Source organism: Herpailurus yagouaroundi, unplaced genomic scaffold (genome assembly GCF_014898765.1).
Source record: "Herpailurus yagouaroundi ecotype Mexico unplaced genomic scaffold, PumYag 142, whole genome shotgun sequence".
Taxonomy (NCBI): Eukaryota; Metazoa; Chordata; class Mammalia; order Carnivora; family Felidae; genus Herpailurus; species Herpailurus yagouaroundi.
This window is the reverse complement of record NW_024412397.1, coordinates 22,564,243-22,585,092: the sequence shown is the minus strand read 5'-3', so window position 1 is coordinate 22,585,092 and position 20,850 is coordinate 22,564,243. Positions and strand designations below refer to the sequence as shown.

At 35.9% G+C, this 20,850-nt stretch overlaps 1 protein-coding gene across 4 annotated transcripts in view; it reads left to right on the top strand.

The window, feature by feature from the left end:
• Nucleotides 1-20,850, top strand: part of DCC (DCC netrin 1 receptor) — a 1,147,297-nt gene that overhangs the window by 524,364 nt on the left and 602,083 nt on the right. For all 4 annotated transcript variants that reach the window (XM_040478797.1, XM_040478799.1, XM_040478798.1 and 1 more), the window contains exon 3: nt 5,164-5,448. In XM_040478797.1, coding sequence (XP_040334731.1) covers nt 5,164-5,448 — 285 coding nt within the window. The remainder of the gene's footprint in view (nt 1-5,163; nt 5,449-20,850) is intronic.

The window sequence follows — 20,850 nt, the reverse complement described above, 5'->3', positions numbered from 1 at the left end:
GAATCTAAGTGATCAGCAGGACGCGCGGTGAGCCCAGCGTCCTCCTACGCCGCCATCTTCTTCCATCTCCCCATCATTAAATTTTAAATAGGATGCGATTCTGATCTCGTTTATTAAAATCTGAAATCATCATAGAGTGCATACTGAAAAAACATGTGTAATATTAGCCAATTTCATTAAGTCTAATTATATTAACATACAATTTTATGTCCTCTGTATGATTCTTCCAGCTAGTTGAAGTTTACATAAAGGAACCGGTTGTTGAGTATAAATTTGAGTACAGGCATACCTTGTTTTATTGTAATTTGCTTTATTGAGCTTTATAGATACTGTATATTTTTTTACAGATTGAAGGTTTGTGGCAATCCTGTGTCACCCACGTCTTTTAGCCCTATTTTCCCAACAGCATTTATTCACTTTGTGTCTCTGTGTCACATTTTGGTAATTTTTACAATGTTACAAACTTTTTTCATTATTATTGTATTTGTTATGCTTATCTGTGATCAGTGATCTTTGATGTTACTATTGTAATTATTTTGCGGTGCCATGAACCACGCTCATCAAACATTGATCTATACATATTCTGTGTGTTCTGACTGCTGCACCATCAGGCCATTCCCACATCCTCTCCCTCTCCTTGGGCCTCCCTATTCCCTGAGACACAAAGATATTGAAATTAGATAATGAATAACCCTCTAGTGGCCTCTAAGTGTTGAAGTTAAAGAGAAAGTCATTCATGTCTCATTTTAAAACCAAAGCTAGAAGTTACCAAGTTTAGTAAGTTAGGTATATCAAAATCTAAGACAGGCCAAAAGCAAGGCCTCTTGCCCCAAACAATCAGCCAGATTGTGAATATAGAGGAAAAGTTCTTAAAGGAAATTGAAAGTACTTCTTTAGTTAATACACAAATGATAAGAAAGTGAAACAGCCTGACTGCCGACAGGGAGAAAGTTTTAGCAGTTGGATAGAAGGTCAAACCAGCCACAACATTCTCTTCAGTCAAAGCCTAATCCAGAGCAAGACCCTAAGTCTCTTCAATTCTGTGAAGACTGAGAGAGGTGAAGAAGCTGCAGAAGGAATGTTTGGAGCTAGCAGTTGTTGGTTGATGAAGTTTAAGGAAAGAATCCTTTCTTATGATATCAAAATGCAGAGAGAAACAGCAAATGATGATCCAGAAGCTGCAGCAAATTATCCAAAAGATCTAGCTAAGATAATTAATGAAGGTGGCTACAACAGACAACAGGTTTTCAATGTAGACAAAAAAAACCTTCTATTGAAAGAAGATGCCATCTAGGACTTCCATGGCTAGAGAGGGGAAGTCAAAGCTTCAAAGGACAGGCTAACTTTCTTATTAGGGGCTATTGTAACTGGTGACTTTAAGTTGAAGCCAGTGCTCATTTGCCATTCGGAAAATCATAGGGCTGTTAAGAATCATGCTAACTCTAGTTTGCCTATGCTCTGTAAATGCAACAACAAAGCCTAGATGACAGCATATCTGTTTGCAACATGGTTTACTAAATATTTTAAGCCTACTGTTGAGACATTCTGCACAGAAAAAAAATTCCTTTCAAAATATTACTACCCTTTGACAATGCACTTGGTCACCTAACAGCCCTGGTGGAGATGCACAACATGATTAATGTTGTCATGCCTGCTAGCACAACATCCATTCTGCAACTCATGGATCAAAAGTAATTTTGACCTCCCAGTCTTATTATTTAAGAAATACATTTTGTAAGACCAAATCTGCCATAGATAGTGACTCCTCTGATACAATAGGGCAGAGTCAATCTCTTCTACAAGAGATTCACCATTGTAGATGCCACTAAGCACATTTATGATTCATGGGGAGAAGTCAAAATACCAACATTAATAGGAGTTTGGAAGAAGTTGATTCCAACCCTCATGGATGACTTGGAGGGGTTCAAGTGGAGGAAGTAACTGCAGATGTTGATGGAAATAGCAAGAGGACAAGATTTGGAAGTGGAGCCAGAAGATATGACTGAATTGCTTCAATCTGATGTAAAACTCAACAGATGAGGAGTTGCTTCTTATGGATGAGCAAAGAAAGTGATTTCTTGAGATGCATTCTACTCCTGGTCTTCACTGCTATGAAGATTGTTGAAATGAAAATCAAGGATTTGGGATATTACATAAACTTAGTTGAAAAAGCAGCAGCAAAATTTGAGAGGGCAGACTCCAATTTTGAAAGAAGTTTTACTCTGGGTAAAATGCTATCAAACAGCGTCACATGCTACAGAGAAATTGTTTGTGAAACTAACAATTGATCAATGCAACAAACTTCATTGTTGTTTTATTTTAAGAAATTGCCATGGCCATCCCAGCTTTCAGCAGCCACCACTTTGATCAGTCAGCATCCATCAACATCGAGGCAAGACCCTCCTACTGGAAAAAGATTTCAACTTGGTGAAAGCCCAGATGATGCTTAGCATTTTTTTTTTTACCAATAAAGTACTTTTAAATTAAAGCATCTTACATAATACTATTGCACACTTAATAGATTACAGTATAGTGTAAACATAGCTTTTATATGAGCCAGCAAAACAAAATGTTTATTTTACTTACTTTATTGCAGTATTCACTTTATTATGGTGTTCTAGAATTGAACCCACAATATCCCTAAGGTATGCTTATGCACTTTCATTTAATATTTTATTCCATACTTGAGAATTTAGTAAATGGGTTTTTGGATCACCACAGACATTTAGATGTAAAATAAGTATTGCGAATTTTATCTATGTATATAACTTATACAAGACCATATAGTTGAATATACATAAGTATCCAGATATTTTTATCAACTTATTCAAAATATTTTATTCTTACCTGTGTTGCATAAATCATATAATTTGTATGTGTAGATAAATTATTCCCAACCATATTTCCTTAACTACAAAACAAAATACTAGAAGTAGAGGCCAAGAAGAAAATGATTCAATTAAAAAAAAAACCCTCACAACATCTGGCTAACTATTCATTGCAGTTTTGCCTTGTGTAGTGTATACAAGCCATTCTCTGTTTAATTACATGCTTTAAATCTACATTTTAGCCAATTGGTTATAGATTAATGTACGTCTTTTGAATAGACTCTAGACACTACACTACAAGGAGTATAGAAATTGGACTTTGAACAATTTCTTTAGCCAGGTCACAAGTTAGCAGAATCCTTTTGGTCTCTTTACTCAGCGGTTAATCCAGCATAGTTCTAAATTAATTCTGAATACTAAATAAAAATAGAATTATGCATGCAGCTGGCACCCCCTGTAGACATATTTGTAGTGTTGAGATAACCAGATCCAGGCATCCAGATTTCAGAGCCCTAACTGGGGATCCAGATGAGTAATTTTAGCACCTTATGTGTGGGATACATTTTGACTGATAAATTAATATTTCCACAAGTATGAATGGTTCTGTATGGTCTAGGGTTAATCATTCTTACTAAAGAACAAACTTAATATTGCCTCTATAGATCTGCAGGCCTGTTAATGTGAGTGGAGATATAATGAGTGATAAACCATCTTTGGCAGCTTCTACCTATTCCACATGCATTATTGATGTAATTTCCTATTTCATAGATTCAGTTATCTGGCAGTTCAAATATTCTAATCCCTGAAAGAAATATGAAATTCCACTTTACCTAGGGAAGGCGACTTCTCTACAGCCTTTCTGATTGTTCCCATATTAAATTATGATGTTTTAAGTAAGTCATTCTTGCCTTTCCCCTTTTGACTGAAACAAAAATTTTATCATATTTTAGGGAAAGTTAGTTTGTGAGAATTAATAGACCAAAAAATAAAACTAATAGTTCAAACTGAGCACAAGTAGAATTGGCTACTGACTACGTATTGATGGAAAATTTATTGTTAAAATTTGGACCTGGACCTAGAAAATTTTGACTTGGTGAAAACAAATCTATAAAATTAAAAAAATCATGGTAACATAAAATATGATCAGAATAACTTGAGGTAAATGATGAATGAGTTAAATTTTATTTTGAAATACACACACAATGAAAACAATTCCAGTAAGATTAAAATGAAAATAAAAATATTAGAATATAACTGTAGTGAATGAAACATGGGTCAAAGAATTTAAAATTATTTAATGAAACTAACTGTAAAATAAAATCTCCAATGTTATATCAGTGATGGCATAATTCATTCAAATGTGTTTGTAATCATTTTTTAAAAGTTTCGTGGTCAAAGCACTGTGGTCATAAATATCCATCTGTTCAGAAGAAGGGGATTCAAGAGGGCAGAATCAAAATATTTTCTACCTTCTCATGTACATCATGATGGAGGAGGCTCCTTTCACTGTGTTCATGCTCAGTAATGATTAATTAATTTTACTTTCGTCATTTCTTTTTTCCCCTACATTTGCTTAATCATCCATATGATTGCATCTTTTTAACCTGTTATTGTATATGGACATCACAGTGGTTGTGTGAGTTGAGTTGGCTCTTATCCCATATTATAGCCCATAGAAATGAAAGAAGTTACCAAAGAACTCATACAGAGTAGGTGGCCCAGCCAAGCTAGAAACACAAACTAGTCTAATTCATTTTCTCAGTATAACACAACCATAACTTGAAAATACTGATGATCATTTACCTTAAGCAGTCAACTCCTATGAGAGTGTTTTCTGTTACTGCAATTGGTGGTTAATGTCCCCCATCTTTCTTGAAATTCCTCTAGGCTAAGCAGGAGGGCCAGTCCTTCATGAATCCCCATAACTTCATAGTCCTTTGTCCAAAGCCATGTACTAGGAAGCACAAAGGACCAGGATTCAAAAGAACCAGGTCTTATTTGCAGAATTGTGGAATTTTTATGTCTCTGAACCTCCGTTCCCTCATGTGTAAAGTTAAGATGACCTTGCCTGCTGTGTTTATTTTACAAGACTGTTTTATGAATGAATAATACAAAATAGTAAGCTTCTAGAGATTAATGGCAATATCTTTATCAATTTTTTAGCCACAGAAACTGTTGTAATGTCAGATGCATAAAATATAAAGAGCAAAGGAGATGAAATTGGACAAAATATAAAATACAATTTTCTACAAAGAGTACAGGTGTGATTATTTTTATTAGTGATTATTGTACCTTATCTGAAATATTTGTCCTTCCTTCTTTGTTTTTCCCCTAGGACCACTGAGGTTCCTATCGCAGACAGAATCTGTCACGGCCTTTATGGGAGACACAGTGCTACTCAAATGTGAGGTTATTGGGGAGCCTATGCCAACAATACATTGGCAAAAAAACCAACAAGACCTGATTCCCATCCCAGGTGATTCCCGAGTGGTGGTGTTGCCCTCTGGAGCCTTGCAGATCAGCAGACTTCAACCTGGGGACACTGGAATCTATCGATGCTTAGCCCGGAATCCAGCCAGCTCAAGAACAGGAAACGAAGCAGAAGTCAGGATTTTGTCAGGTACTGCTGTGCTCAATAAAGACCAGAATTATATTCTTTGAAGTAGTTTGAACAACGATTTTCCCTTTAACGAATACTTTGTAATTATTTTTTAAGTTCTGTACTGTTTGGGAGTTTTGTTTCATATTCCTTTCTTTCTTTCTAAGTGAGTCATTAGATGAGGGTATGCCAAAAGCATTCCTTATTCTTCCCAGTGTTGTAGTTGAAGTTTGTGGAGAAACAGGTATTTTCCTTATATTTGGCTTCATTTTTGTATGTATTCACTCATCCTATTAATATACAAATCTTTGCATAAAGTTCACTGCTAAGCATTTTTTAAAGTTTATTTATTTTTGAGAGTGAGAGAGAATGAATGAATGAATGTGCACAAGTAGGGGAGGGGCAGAGAGAGAGAGGGAGAGAGAGAGAGAGAGAGAGAGAGAGAGAGAGAGAGAGAGAGAATCTGAAGTAGGTTCCAGGCTCTGAGCTGTGAGTGCAGAGTCCAACGTGGATTTCACCCCTTGAACCCTGAGATCATGACCTGAGCCAAAATCAAGAGTTGGATGCTTAACTGCCTGAGTTGCCCAGGTAACCCCACTGCTAAGCACTTTTAATGTATTATTTTATTTTCCTGTGATAACATTCTAAGAGGCAGTTATTATTATTCCCGTTTTCAGAGGATGAGAGTGAGGTTCAGCAAGGTTAAGAACCTTCCCCAGGTTAATACTGAACATTCATTTGCTCGTCAATTCATGTACTCATTTCTGAGAAACATTGGACTAAGTACAGGGATATGGCAATGATTAAGACTGACACAGAGTCTTGCTTATTAGAGTGCTGGATGAATATGGACATGTAAGTCATTACAATAAAGTGTGACTGATATTATGATAAAGGAAGTTGTTTCTCTCTACCTCTTATTTTCCTTTCTCTTATCTGGCACATCTAAGACTTTGGGCTCCTTTTCTTCTCCTACATAACCAGAGGTTAGACTGGATATTTTCTAACATCTCTCTCTTCCAATAACTGCTACTATCTTCTATCTATGTAGTATCTACTTTCCCATTTAATCGCACTATAGGGTTTACAGAGACTTGTGAGAACCACAAAGAAGACACACTTGAGTAATTGTGACAGACTTCCTATCAAAGCACTGATGTTGGCTTTTGTCTCCACATGCTGTGTGCAGTTATCACAAGTCCTTCAGCTACAGAGAGGGTAATATTCCTAAGTCCACTTCAAAAGCAAACTGGCAATTTGAACATATCTAGGTACTACGATAAGGACATCTCTGAAACCTCTTCTAATTCTTTTGTGTATTCTCTCCTCCATCAGTCACAGGGATACTGACTTATACATGTCAATAACCATCAGCACCATTGTTTCCTTTCATCCGCTAGGCAGTGACAGATGCTAATGTAGCATTTATTCCCAACACATACATGCATTTATTTAGGCATCCATTAGATACACAAAAATTTTAAATATTTATATTCATATGTCCTTAATAATGCATCTAAGTCAATCAGATGGGAAGCCTAGGTAAGTCACACAGAAAATTGGCAAGACTATGTTAGGCTATCTTAATATGAGTGAAAAGTCTGTTTTCCAGTGGTATTAAGGGATAAAGTTGGACTAATTAAATATTAAATCTGAAGTGGAAAGTTTTGAAAGACACAGAGACATAAGCATCAGATCACCCTTTACATTTATTTATTCACCTGGTAAAACACATTTGCATTCTAATCCATGGAGATTTATTTAAAGCCAAATTTCATCTTGTTAATTTGATGAAAATCAAGAATATGTTGGTATACTTTGGAGGTGTGTGGGCATTTTTTATGTGAATGGAAATTGTATTTTTTTAAATCAGTACATACAATGAGAAATTTTCTCCGAGTTCTATCATTTCAAATATAAGCTTCCAAAAGGATTTATGACCTGAGGTAATACACACACACACACACACACACACACACACACACACACACACACACACTGTTGTCATACTTGGTTAAGCCTGTCTCGTATGCTATTGACCGCATAAAGGCTCTGCTGAAGGAGCATATGTTTGTTTCACTTATCCCTGAGTTTGCAAGTTGCTTTAGAGGTCAAATACACAAATCCACTGTGAGTGCAAAATTGAATGAGAGAATGAATGAATGAATGAATGGTCAATCCCAGCCTCTTTTAATTGCCGCTTATGGTTTTCTCATTTTTAAAATCATTCTAATCCCTTCTGAATGAATTTCTGTTTTCTATAAGTACCAATCTGAGGAAGTAATAAATTAGATACATAGATGACCCACTCTCTCTTCTAATGCTTATTTAATCAGGTAAGATGGAGTCAATTAAAATAGAAAACCATCAAAGTATTAACATGACTTAGAAGCATTAAAGTGGTTTCTGAATGGTCACCACTCTTTAAAATAATATATTCTTCATGGTCATTTAAGTACCATCTTGACTGATGAAGTTATTTGTTTTTGGATTAGCTTTAAACATAAACACTAATGTGTGTAGAAAGTTATCTAGTACTAATTCATATATAATTTGATGTTCTTATTCAAGTTTATATAAAATAAAAGTCACCCCTTTTATATATCAGATGCCCGATATCACCAAGTTAACTGAGTTCTATTAAATTCAGATTTTAAGAATCAAAGAGTTGTTTTGAAATGTTGCCTTTCAAGGAGCAATTTCAGTTTATTTCAGTTTATTTACTAACTAACTAAATAAGTACCTTATTCAACAAACTCTCCAGTGAATTTTATAGACCTGCCATCATGCTGGTTGCTAGGAATACAAACTTGGGAGACTGTGCCCTAAGACAGCAATAGTGTAGTGGGAAAAACAGACAATGAAAGTGGATTGTGCTGTGAAGGACGTAACAGTGGTATTCCCTTACATACAGAGAAACACCAGGTGCCAGTTATGAAGAGCAAAGAAGTGTACACCAGGACAAAAGTACAGCATCAGCACAGCATAGAGAAAGGAGATATAATAGCTTTTCAGGGGACCTGCACTTAGTTGTTTTAACTGGGTCATAGGGCACAGATGTGTTGGAGGGGACAAACTGGCAGTAAGGAAGATAAACTGGAAGAATGAAGTTAAGGTAGAATGTGGGGCATTAACCTGGAGAGAATTGACCAACAGTGGCTACTAAAAGGCTATCAGGCAGGATTGAGAAATGAAGATGAGAGAGGAGATCTTAATTAAGGTGAGGTCTTAGAAACATACTGATTATGAGGGAGAGAATGGAGTCTGGTATCAGTAAAATCTAGATAGTCACACTTTTCTGTGAGATTGGGGATGGAATTGGTGCTATTGTGTTCAAGAAAAATTATAAACTTTTAAATGAGATTTCCCCATAATATTTTACACTTTCCAGATTAAATGAATAATTACTTATTTCATTCAAAGTTAGGGAAATTGGTAACTAATGTGTTGACTAATGTTTTAAGGCAGAAATTGAATTCTTGCTTGTGAGGACTTGTACATTTTTAACAGAGTAATGTAACAGAGTAAATTAGTATTAAATTGTTGTAAAAGGGTTTTGTTTTGAAATACTGATAATACAGTACTGAATAAGGTTGCGATGGTTTAAAGCATTTCGTGATGGAGAATGTATGAGGTATTGAGGGGCCACTGGGATTGTCAGGTTCAGTTTATTTAGTTCTCATGACATCTGAGTGCCAAGCAGTAGATTGAATTGCTGAATTATAAATCTGCTTTGGGTACTAGGTTGAGTGAAATAACTGGCCCATACATTGGAGCTCTTATTTCAGTTTTCTTAATGGCCTAATTGAATTGATCAATTGGTAATCCAATCTATTGTTCATTCGTTTAGCTGCAATTAAATGACTCTGGGTCTTGGAAAGACCTGAACTCTAAATATCTATACAATTAGAAGCATTGGCTTTTAATGGAATACATTGGACTAAAGTATATTTTGAATGATTTTTCTCTCTAATATTTATTTTCATTGAAATGCATTTTAACAAAAACCATTTCAAAATTCATATTATTTAAAGGAAATATATATATATATATTTTTAAATATATATATATATTTAAAACAAAATAGTTTCAGAACTGTGTTTATCACCAAGAATCTATTACTGATGGATACATAAAACTTTTTGGTTTGACTGAATATTGCTTATATTTCAAAATTAATTACATTTTGCTACCATTAGTTTTTATAATTTCCCAGAATAATAGTCCATAAGAGAAAACAAAGAAGACACATTCTTTGTTTTTTTAAAAATTTTTTTAATGTTTATTTATTTTTGACAGAGACAGAGAGAGAGACAGAGCATGAGCGGGGGAGGGGCAGAGAGAGAGGGAGACACAGAATCCGAAGCAGGCTCCAGGTTCTGAGCTGTCAGCACAGAGCCTGACGCGGGGCTTGAACTCACGAACCGCGAGATCATGACATGAGCCGAAGTCGGATGCTTAACCGACTGAGCCACCCAGGCGCCCCATCTTTGTTTTTTAAATTTATCATTGAGCCAGACAGTTAATTCATGTAACCATATTACTAACATAAGGGAAGGAATTGTAAATTCAGGTAAACATATCTAGTTCCAAATCAGCACAGACAAGTGATAAGTCAATTTTAGGTAGAAAATTTGCAGACTGTTTGTAGAGATTATTCCTTTTCTAGATATTCAGATGATAACCATTTGTAGAATGATAGCAGATGATAAATCTGGAATGAGAAGTTGAACTTCTTTTATGGAGAACATTGAATCCCGTATCTAGAAATTTAGACTTGATTCTATTCACTTTACTCATGGTTGGCATCCTTGAAGGTTTTTCAGTAATATGTATCATGATATAAACACACTCACAGAAAAGTAGGAATAAGAAAGTGAAGAGCAAATCGAATTAACTTATAACCTGGTATTTTTGTACCATACTTAATGTTTTTCATTGCACTAAAGGATTTTCCCATAGTCTGCCTTTTTACTTAGGTTAGTTTTGAATAAAACTATTTCTTATGCTGTGCTATAAACAGAATGCTATTCACCTTTCATAGATCTAAGTTGGATAAAATGGATTTTTCTGCTTCTCTCTTACATGTACTTAGAAAAGAATGAAATATGACTATATTGTATTTGAACCGTGTTTCCTAAATAGTAAATCAGATTTAATTCAGATTGCATGAAGGAGTCAGCATGTGGATTACCACGATCTATTTCATATTGAGTTACTATCGATCAATTGAAATATTATTATAATAAATTGCTAAAAGCATAGAGTATGACACCAGACTAAGTACTAATCTCAGTCCTATCACTTACTAGTGGTGCAATTTAGCACAGGTTATTTATCTAAATCTTTGTTTATTTTGCAAAATGTAGAGAGTAATGTTATTTATTAGAGTGGTTATGAGGTTTTAACTTAAGAGGCCAAATACAATGCCTGTAATTGCTAAGTCCTTATTAACTATTGTAATTACTTTGGCATTTTAGAAATTTCAGTCTTAAGCAGTTTGATTCTCATGTCAGTATTATTTATCTGATTGTAAATTACCTGATTTAGATTCTGGATATCGAAGTGTTCATTTGTTTGGTGGTAGTTAATTACACATACTTAACGCTATTTATCCATAGTATCATCTGTCTCTGCATTTGCTTTTCATGTCTATTAAAAGGCAGACTATACTTCAACTGTTTCTTTAGTAATACATTGCTACATGATTTTCACCCCAACTTTCTGTCAACATTATTTTTCTTACTGTATAAAATATTGCAAGAGGCACTGGCTTAGGAATGAGTTAGAAGATAAATAAGACTTCTGGTATTTGATCTTTATTAGGTATTACCAATTCACTGAATCTTATAAAATCCTTAATTTCCTTGTCTTTTAAGAGAACAGGTTGGTCTAGAGCAGTCTTTCCAAATTTTCTCACTACCAAGACTCTCATTTATTATTTCATTCCACATTCATCTCCAACTCTGCCATTGCAATCACAGTGTTTAAAAGTTCAAGTTTTCTAGACAAACTCTAATTGTTAAAAACTATGAGGCCATGCTAAAACACAATAATAATGGTCAAAAATCAATCTGAGACTGTCTTACTTTTAAATTAATTTAAAAAAAACAATGGTTTTGAGGTGGTTTATATTGTCATAAAAAGCACACCAAAGGAAAATAAGATAACTTCTATTGTATACCACTGACCATACAGTGAAATGACCAAGTTGCATATCATGATGTGCTCCACCCCTTTACCCCCAACCATAATAGCTTTGGCTTGCCCTCTTTGAGAACAGGGGCTGAACAGAGCATGGAAACCAGTGGATAGTCATGCTGTATTAGAATTAGTTTTGCAGGTTAGGTCTTTTAACAAATGTAAGACAGTAAAGATAATCAGTATTTCCTAGAGTTGATGAAATTCCATTTAGATGCAACCAAGTTTATATGCTAGTAAGCCTAAAGTTTATATGTTAGTAAGCCTAAGATGACTTACAGTGGATAAGTAGACAATATGTGTTTGATTCTTGAATTTGTTCAAAAAAAGTCTTCATCCCTCAGTGCTGTTTTGGGGATATCAACCTACTCCAGGACTCCAAGTTAAAAGTACTTGAAATACTGGGGGATTGGTTACATTTTTTCTTGCCATGTCTGTCATTCTAATGTTACTAGTGATCTCTCCCTCACTAGATCCACTAGTTTTTTGATTTCCATTCTGGACCTTGAGTGATATTAGATACTATTTATATGATCTCCTCTAAACTTCCATCCCCTGATGTGTTGCTATTTCATACAAGGTCAAAAGCAAAAACAATATACTTGAGATTGTTCTCTGTAAGGAGGAATGAAGATTTCTTGACAAAGAGAGAGTATTTCTTTCCCAAGAGTCTTTTGGGGCTGATATATAGTCAGCTCTGCATTTACTAGGATTATGACACTTATCATCCCTAGGGTAGTTGACTGAAGAGAGCAGCAGTCTGCCTTGACTCATAAACAAGACACTTTTTCTGAACATATGTGGAAGCCCAACCTATATCCTATTAGTGCAAAAGTCACAAAAAATCAGTGAAAGGATGGGTGGAGCTTCCTTTTCTGGTCCTGCTTGATATCAGTTTATTCCTGGAGCATAAAAAACACATATTTAGTCATGAGTTAATGAGCATACCTTTATTATTCAACATTGACCAAATAGGAAATAACGCAAGTACTTTTTTGGTTCTTTATCAAAAACAAAAGTTGGAGTAAATAATCCATTACTTTTCTAGAAAATTTTAAATTCTGCTTTACGCATGTATATAAATTATGAAGATTTCTGGGTTCCCTAAACTAACTTTGACACATCATAATGGCAACATTTGTTTTCTGGGACTCTACCATCAGCTGTAAAACTACAAAAAAAAATCATTCTATAAATATAAAACCACTTCCTTCAACCCTGCTACAAAATGAAACTGATAGACTCAAAATTTGCCCGTGAAACACAGGGATACAGCCATATGCCAATGGTAAGAATAGACATTCTGCTTTCTTCTTCCAAACTCTATCTACAAATAGCAGTATGTGTGTGTACATGGAGAAAGAAAGAGGAAATATGAACAGATGTAGGAATATTTACAGAGAGGGAATGTCATTTTTAGTACTGAATTGGTGTAAATGAGGAAGGGAAGTAATAGAATCATAGAGGAATGAATACTAGCTCCTGAGAAATGGTTTCTTTCTCCTACCCTGTTCAAAGCTCTTTGGCTTTCAGCCAGATGGAGTTTTCTTTTCTTTTTTTATTAAATAAATTTTGATTTTCCTGTGATCACCTTGGATTAAGCCGGTTTTTAATAAAATACACTCTAAGCACAGAGTTAGAAGGAGTTTGGTGGAATTTTTCACTCCGAGAACATATTATTATATCTGCTTTGGTTTGAAGGCACACGGTACCTGCTGAATTTCCTGAAACAGAACTAGATGGGGGATGGCTACGGAGCCAGCAGGTAAACAGTATGTTAGCCTGAAATTGAGGATGCAGTCAGGAAACCATCTCTGTGAAGTTAAATTAATTTGTAACTCTTATGCCTGGGAAGAAATCAAAGACAATACCCCACTGTCGCCTGCAGTGTCCTTTCATTTCCAATTGGAAAAGTGTTTGATATTCCATTGAGTCAGTCATTTAATAAAGAAAACCAAAGAGTATACAACAAGGGCAGGGGGAAAGGTTCTGTATTCAGGAAGCATCAAAATTAAAAGCAAGCGCTGGTTATTTTGAGGAAGATAGTTATTAAATTGTGAACACCGGTATTTTTGTCTGGTGGCCCAGACACCAACAGTCCATAATTAAATTTCTCTCTGCCTCAGTTATTCTTGAGATTCAGCTATGCAGGTTTAGTGTTGAGATCCATAAACAATAATTGAGGAAAATGGCCCCATTAAAAGAAAGTAATTGTCATCACAGGGTGAGGATGCATTCCACTCATTGGTCACATCAACTGTCCTAGAATAGTAATAAAGAGAGTCACCTTTCACTATAAAATGTATCCAGCATTGGATGACATATGTAATCAGTCCAGTTTTCTATCATGAGGTAAGACAAAATCATGTGGCTCTGACACATTTGGGCCTGCAAATGCAGAGTCCAGTTTAGTTTCTAGCTGGCCTCAGAGACTCAATTTGGCCACGTTAGTGTCTGATAGAATTTTTTTTTTTTTTATTGAAATGCCCTTAAATAGAAAATACTCTCCCTACTTTCACTAGTGTGCCTCCCCATGTCTCTTTGGGTAATGAGCTCTGAAGACAGTGGAGTTTTTATTTCTAAATATGTGAAGTGTAGGTAAATGTGTCAGGTTATATGGTCCAAGATGCTTCTTGATTTTTATTTTTTTTAATTTAATTTTTAAAAATTTTTAAGTGTTTATTTAATTTTTGAAAGAGAGAGAGAGACAGAACACAAGCAGGGGAAGGGCAGAGAGAGAGAGGGAAACACAGAATCCGAAGCAGGCTCCAGGCTCTGAGCTGTCAGCACAGAGCCCAATGCAGGGCTCGAATCCATCAACTGTGACATGATGACCTGAGCCAAATTCAGACCCTTAACCAACTGAGCCACCCAGTTGTCCTGTTGATTTTTAATCGACTGCTGAAAGACAGTGATTGGAAATAGTTAAGATTTTTACCGCCCTCACAAATGTAAATAAATAATAATGATAATAACAGAAATAATAGTAATAACAATAATAATAAGGAAGAGGAAGAGTAATCATTATTTTTTTTTAACGCTTTTTATTTATTTTTGAGACAGAGAGAGACAGAGCATGAATGGGGGAGGGGCAGAGAGAGAGGGAGACACAGAACTGGAAGCAGGCTCCAGGCTCTGAGCCATCAGCCCAGAGCCCGACGCGGGGCTCGAACTCACGGACCACGAGATCGTGACCTGAGCCGAAGTCAGACACTTAACCGACTGAGCCACCCAGGCGCCCCGAGTAATCATTATTCTTATCAGTTTCTACTTCAAGGATGCAAAACTATTCCCGTGTTGAAAGGAAATGGGCTTCTTCTCAGAAGATGGGCTAATTTGTTGAAGCTGTGTCTACACTGGTTCTCAAAGTATGCTCTATGGACTCTTACTGTTTCTCGAGACACTTTTGGGGAATCTGCAGGGTCAAACCTATTTTAATGATCATACAGTTTTGGGGTTTTTTTTGTATTGTTTCCCTATGTTGACCAAGAATACCTTTCACGATGCGATAAAAATTATTAAGTTTATTAATTCTTAATCCTTAAGTGCATATATTTTTAATATTCAGCATATGAAAAGAGGAAATGCATATGAAGGATGTCTAAGTACATTGATTTTTTTATTTTCGTGAACATTTGAGTTTCAAGCTGAATTAGCTTTTTTTTTTTTTTTTTTTTATAGAACACCATTTTTGCTTGAAAGGGCAATCAACGGAAAAACTATAGCTATTCAGACTTGGGTACTGGTTAGACATTTTCTCAGAAATGAACAAAGTGAGCCAGTCAGTTTAAGGAAAATAGTATCTGCTGCCAAGGATGAAATTCAAGCTTTTAAGTTAAAATTAGAAATTTGGAAAACTTGTATCTGCCACTTGAGCATGACAGCATCACAACATTAAAAGGCCTTTCTGATGGGATTGGTGGCAATAGTAACAAATGGGGATTTTTGATACTGTGTAATGAAATGTGTCAACAGTGGGAAGATCTGTCTAATTCACTGTGCCATCCCGAATGACCGCAGCTTGATGTGACAAGAATCCCTCATGGGTAAAAGATCTATTCACAGTCCAAGACAGAGCAATGGATTTTTATATAGCAGTGGAGAATGTTTATTAATATGGCGTCGGATTCCATGTTACAAGTAACTTTCAAGAAACTACTTACTGGAGTAGTGTTAAAGGATAAAATCTACAATTATTTGAAAAGGCAGTTAAAACACACCTTTCCTTTTCCAACTACATATCTGTTGGAGGTTAGTTATTTTCATGTAATTCAACCAGATAAACATACCAGAACAAAGCAAATGCATTATTCAACATAACAATCTAGTTATTCTCTATTAAACTACTCATTAAAAATTTTAGAAAAATATAAAGTACTACCCATCTTCTCACTAATATTTTTTTTTTGTTTTGGAAAAACAAAATACAGTTAATACAGTTAAAAATACATATATTATGGTAAATTGTGAATAAATATTCAATGAATACATATTTTTTTAAAGTCTCTCAATTTTGACTTTCAATATGGTAAATATTTATGGCTATAAACTACATAAGTAAAAGCTCCTTGGGGTCCTCAGTAGTTTTTAAGAGTACAGTGGTTCCCGAAACCACATAGTTGTGAGATCCACTGTCTACATCATTATTCATTTTCCTAATGATTATGGATCAGTCCTCTCCAACTCAGATAACAGTTTAAGCCAAATATATTGGCCAGATTTTTCATTTAAAAAGTTAGAAAGGTGGGAAAGGCAGGCAGGCAGGCAGGCAGGTAGATAGGCAGACAGGCAGGAAGGTAGGTAGGTAGGCAGATAGGCAGGCAGGCAGGCAGGTAGGCAGGCAGGCAGGCAGGAAGGTAGGTAGGTAGGCAGATAGGCAGGCAGGTAGGCAGGTAGGCAGGCAGGCAGGCAGGCAAGCAGGTAGGTAGGTAGGCAGACAGGAGGGAAGGCAGACAGGAAGGCAGGAAGGCAGGCAGGTAGGCAGGCATGCAGGAAGGCAGGCAGGCAGACAGGCAGGCAGGTAGGCAGGCAGGCAGGCAGGCAGGCAGGCAGGTAGGCAGGCAGGAGGGCAGGAAGGCAGAGAGTTAGGCAGGAAGGCAGGCAGGCAGGCAGGAAGGCCGGAAGGCAGAGAGGTAGGCAGGCAGGTAGGCAGGCAGGCAGGCAGACAGGCAGGCAGGCAGGCCGGAAGGTAGGCAGGCCGGCAGGCAGGAAGGCAGAGAGGTAGGCAGGAAGGCAGGAAGGCAGGCAGGCAGGAAGGAAGGAAGCATAAGCAAAAGCAGCATGTTACGCTAAGATGTTACACTTTAAATGCAATCTAAATGTGTATGTCAGAGAGCAGTATCACTGTCACGATTCTTCTCCCTTTAGTTACATACTACCCTCTGGCCCTCTGAAGAGGATTAGCTTTATTGCCACCAGGATGAGAATAAGATCAGGTTTGAGAATCAGGCAAACATTTCCCACCCCCTTACCAACAGGAAAAAGTTAAACTGGGTTTTAGTCTAAGCAAATCAGACTTCTTATAATCAATTTAGAAAAATGGCTGCATAATTTTTTTTTGCATTAACTTCCATGAACATCATATTAAAGAGGTCTGCTTCTTTTTTTTGTTTGTTTATTTTTAATACATAAATTGACAGAAAAAAATCAATTTTTGCTGGTTTGATTTTAAAGCTATTGCCAAATATGTTTTCTTGTCTCTACCCTTGCATTCTCCTCTCTTTTTCATTTTAAAACATGTAGCACATACATAGAAGCATATGAAACATTTGTGCAGTTTAAAGAATAAAAATAAAATGACCATTTGTGTACCCATCACCCAGTTAATTAAATAGAGTATTACAAACTGGAATTCTGATTCCATTTCATGTGATTAAATCATGCTCATTAATTAACTGGAAAAATTTGCCATGTTCTATTAGCTGAATAATTCCATTTGGGTATGAATAGTCAGTGCCCATATAGCAAGAACAAAAATGATTTTTATGAATAGTTCTTAATTCTATCATAGCCCCTTAAAATCAATTTAGTCAACTAAAGTCATGACCTAGAATTTCAAGTTTATTCTTTCCAGGGCTTTTCTAGCCATACTATTGTAGAGCCTAGAGAGAAAACTTTCATCTGCTCTTAAATATGTGCCTTGTGTCTTAATCATTTACTTTTATAATTTCTTTGTTCCTTGTGTAATTGTCATCCACCTTACAACAACAGAATTTAACATAACTGTGTACACTGAAACTAATATATGTTCTTATAAAAAGCTTTGGAAATCCAAAGATATAAATAAAAATCACCTATGATTCTATCACACAAAAATAGTATTGACAATTGTACCTCTGTCCTCTTTCATTTCATTTCATTTCATTTCATTTCATTTCATTTCAAAGTTTATTTACTTTGAGAAGGAAAGAGACACAGAGAGCCCATGTGCATGCACAAGTTGGAGAGGAACAGAGAGAGAGAGAGGGAGAGAAAGAATCCCAAGCAGGCTCCATGCTCTTAGCATGGAGCCTGACATGGGGCTTGATCTCACAAACCATGAGATCATGACCTGAGCTGAAGCAAGAATCAGAGGTTTAACCAACTGAAGCATACAGGTGTCCCATTATCCCTATTTTATTTTATTTTATTTTATTTTAAACATTCTTTTATTTATTTAAGTTTATTTATTTTGAGAAAGACAGAGACAGCATGAGTGAGGGAGGGACAGAGAGAGAGGGAGAGAGAGAATCTCAAGCAGGCTCCGCACTGTCAACACGGAGCTCAATGTGGGGCTCAAACCCATGAACCGTAGATCATGACCTGAGCTGAAGTCAGATGCTTAACCGACTAAGCCACCCCAGTGCCCCTATCCTCCCTAATTTAAACATGTAAGTCTACTTTCTTGACACCCTTTTTTTAAAAAAAATCAAATTTTAGAGAAGAAAAATAAGGCAAATATCTGTTGCTACATAATAAGCCAGTCTAAAATTTAGTGACTTGAAACAATTTATTTTCTTGTATAATCCTGTGGTATATCTCAGCAGTTCCTCTGCTGGTTTCACTTTGGCTCCCTTGTGTACATTTGGCAAAAGTGGAAGATTCAAGTTGGCCTAACTCAAACATCTGTCAGTTGGTACTCATTTTTGACTTGGGGGAACTTAACTCAGTTATCTGTCATGTGTCTTCTTCAGGTGGCTAGACTAAGACGCTAGTCTCAGAAAGAGTCATGGAAGAAACTGTAATACCTCTTGAAGCCTTAGCTCCAGAGTTCATATAGTATGACATAATATATGGATCAAAGCACAACATAGGGCCAGGCCAGAATTAAACTATAGGGAACTAGACCCTCCATTCTGGACTGAAGGAACTAAAAAAATTGGTGATCATATTTAATTCATCACAATGTTGTGAAACATAGGAAGCTATTTATTATTAAAAAATTTCTCTTTGCTGAGGCACCTGGGTGGCTCAGTCAGTTAAGTGTCCAACTTTGGCTCAGGTCATGATCTCGCTGCTTGTGGATTTGAGCCCCGCATCCGGCTTTGTGCTGACAGCTCAGAGCCTGGAGCCTGCTTCAGATTCTGTGTCTTCCCTCTCTCTGTCCCTCCCCTACCCATGCTTTTTTTTTTTTTTCTCTCTCTCTCTCTCTGTCTCAAAAATAAACAAACATTAAAAAAAAATTTAAAAATTCTATTTGCTTTTTTTGGAAACTTCCATAATCTTAGACTTTATTGGGTTATACATTTATAGAGAATGAAAAAATAAAACCAAATTTGTCAGGCAATAGCTGACATTTTTATACCTATCATCAGGTCACAAACACTAATGCCTCCAATGAAGCTACAAAGATAATAAACATAATTGAAATGGGGCAGGGAGAGATTGAAGTCATCTGGAATATACAAGCTCTGTCTAAAAAGGTAATAGCAATTATTTTGTGGCAATATGAGCCCAGTGATGCCTGAACTATTGATATTTTAAGATAAAGACAAAATTGCAGTGAGTTAAAGTTATTTTGTGTATCTCAATAAATTGATTCAAAAGTTTTTATGGAAAACAGGAGACATAGAATAGTGACAACAATACTGAAGAAGAAAGTCTGAGGATGCACACTGTTTGACATCAGACTCATTGTAAAGGTACAATAGTCAAGATGGTGTGATATTGGCCAAATAACAGGCAAACAGATCAATAGAACAAAACAGAGCACCCAGAAATAGACCCACATAAAGTCAACTGATCTTTCACAAAGGTACAAAATCAAGCCAATGGAGAAAGGATAGTCTTTTCAACAAATGGTTCTGGAACAATTGGATATTCATATGCAAAACAAAATGAAACAAAACCTCTAGGCCCAGACCTTATTATACATTTTTGCAAAAAATTAACTCAAAACAGATCATAGACCTACATGTAAAATGCAAAATTATAAAAACTTCTAGGAGACAACATAGGAGAAAATCTAGGTGAACTTAGGTTCAACAATGAATTTTTAGACCTATAAAATGACCCATGAAAGGAAAGATTGACAAGTTGTAATATTAATCATTTCTGCTCTGCAAAATACAATGTTAAGAGAAAGTAAAAACAAGCCACATACAGAAAATATATGCAAAACACAATCTGATAAAATGACTTGTGTCTGAAATATACAAGCAGTGGAAACTCAATGATAAGAAAACAAACAAATCAATTTTAAAAATAGGCAGACACCTTCCGAAGAGGAACTAAAAGATGGAGACCAAGCGTATGCAATATGTTCAATATTATGTGACATCGGGGAATTGCAAGTTGGAACAGTTATAATACTAGGCACCTGTTAAAATGAAAAAAAAACGGCCACACCAAATGCTTATGAGGATAGGAACAATAGGAACTTTCATTCATTGCCAATGGGAATGCAAAATTGCAGAGCCACTTTGGAAGACAGTTTGGGAGTCTCTTACAAAGATAAACATTGTTTTACCATACACTATAACAATCACTCTTCAAGCCATTTACCCAATTAAGTTGAAAAGTTATGGCCAGAAAAAATCTGCAAATACACATTTATGGCAGATATGTTCATAATCACCAAGCAATCAAGTTTTCCTTCAATAGGTGAATGGATGAACAAACTGTGGTAGATCCATATAATGGAATATTATGCAGCAAGAGGAGTAAATGAATTATTGAGCACTCAAAAGACATAGAGAAACCCTCAGTGGATATTAATAAGTGAAAGAAATCAATGTGAGAAAT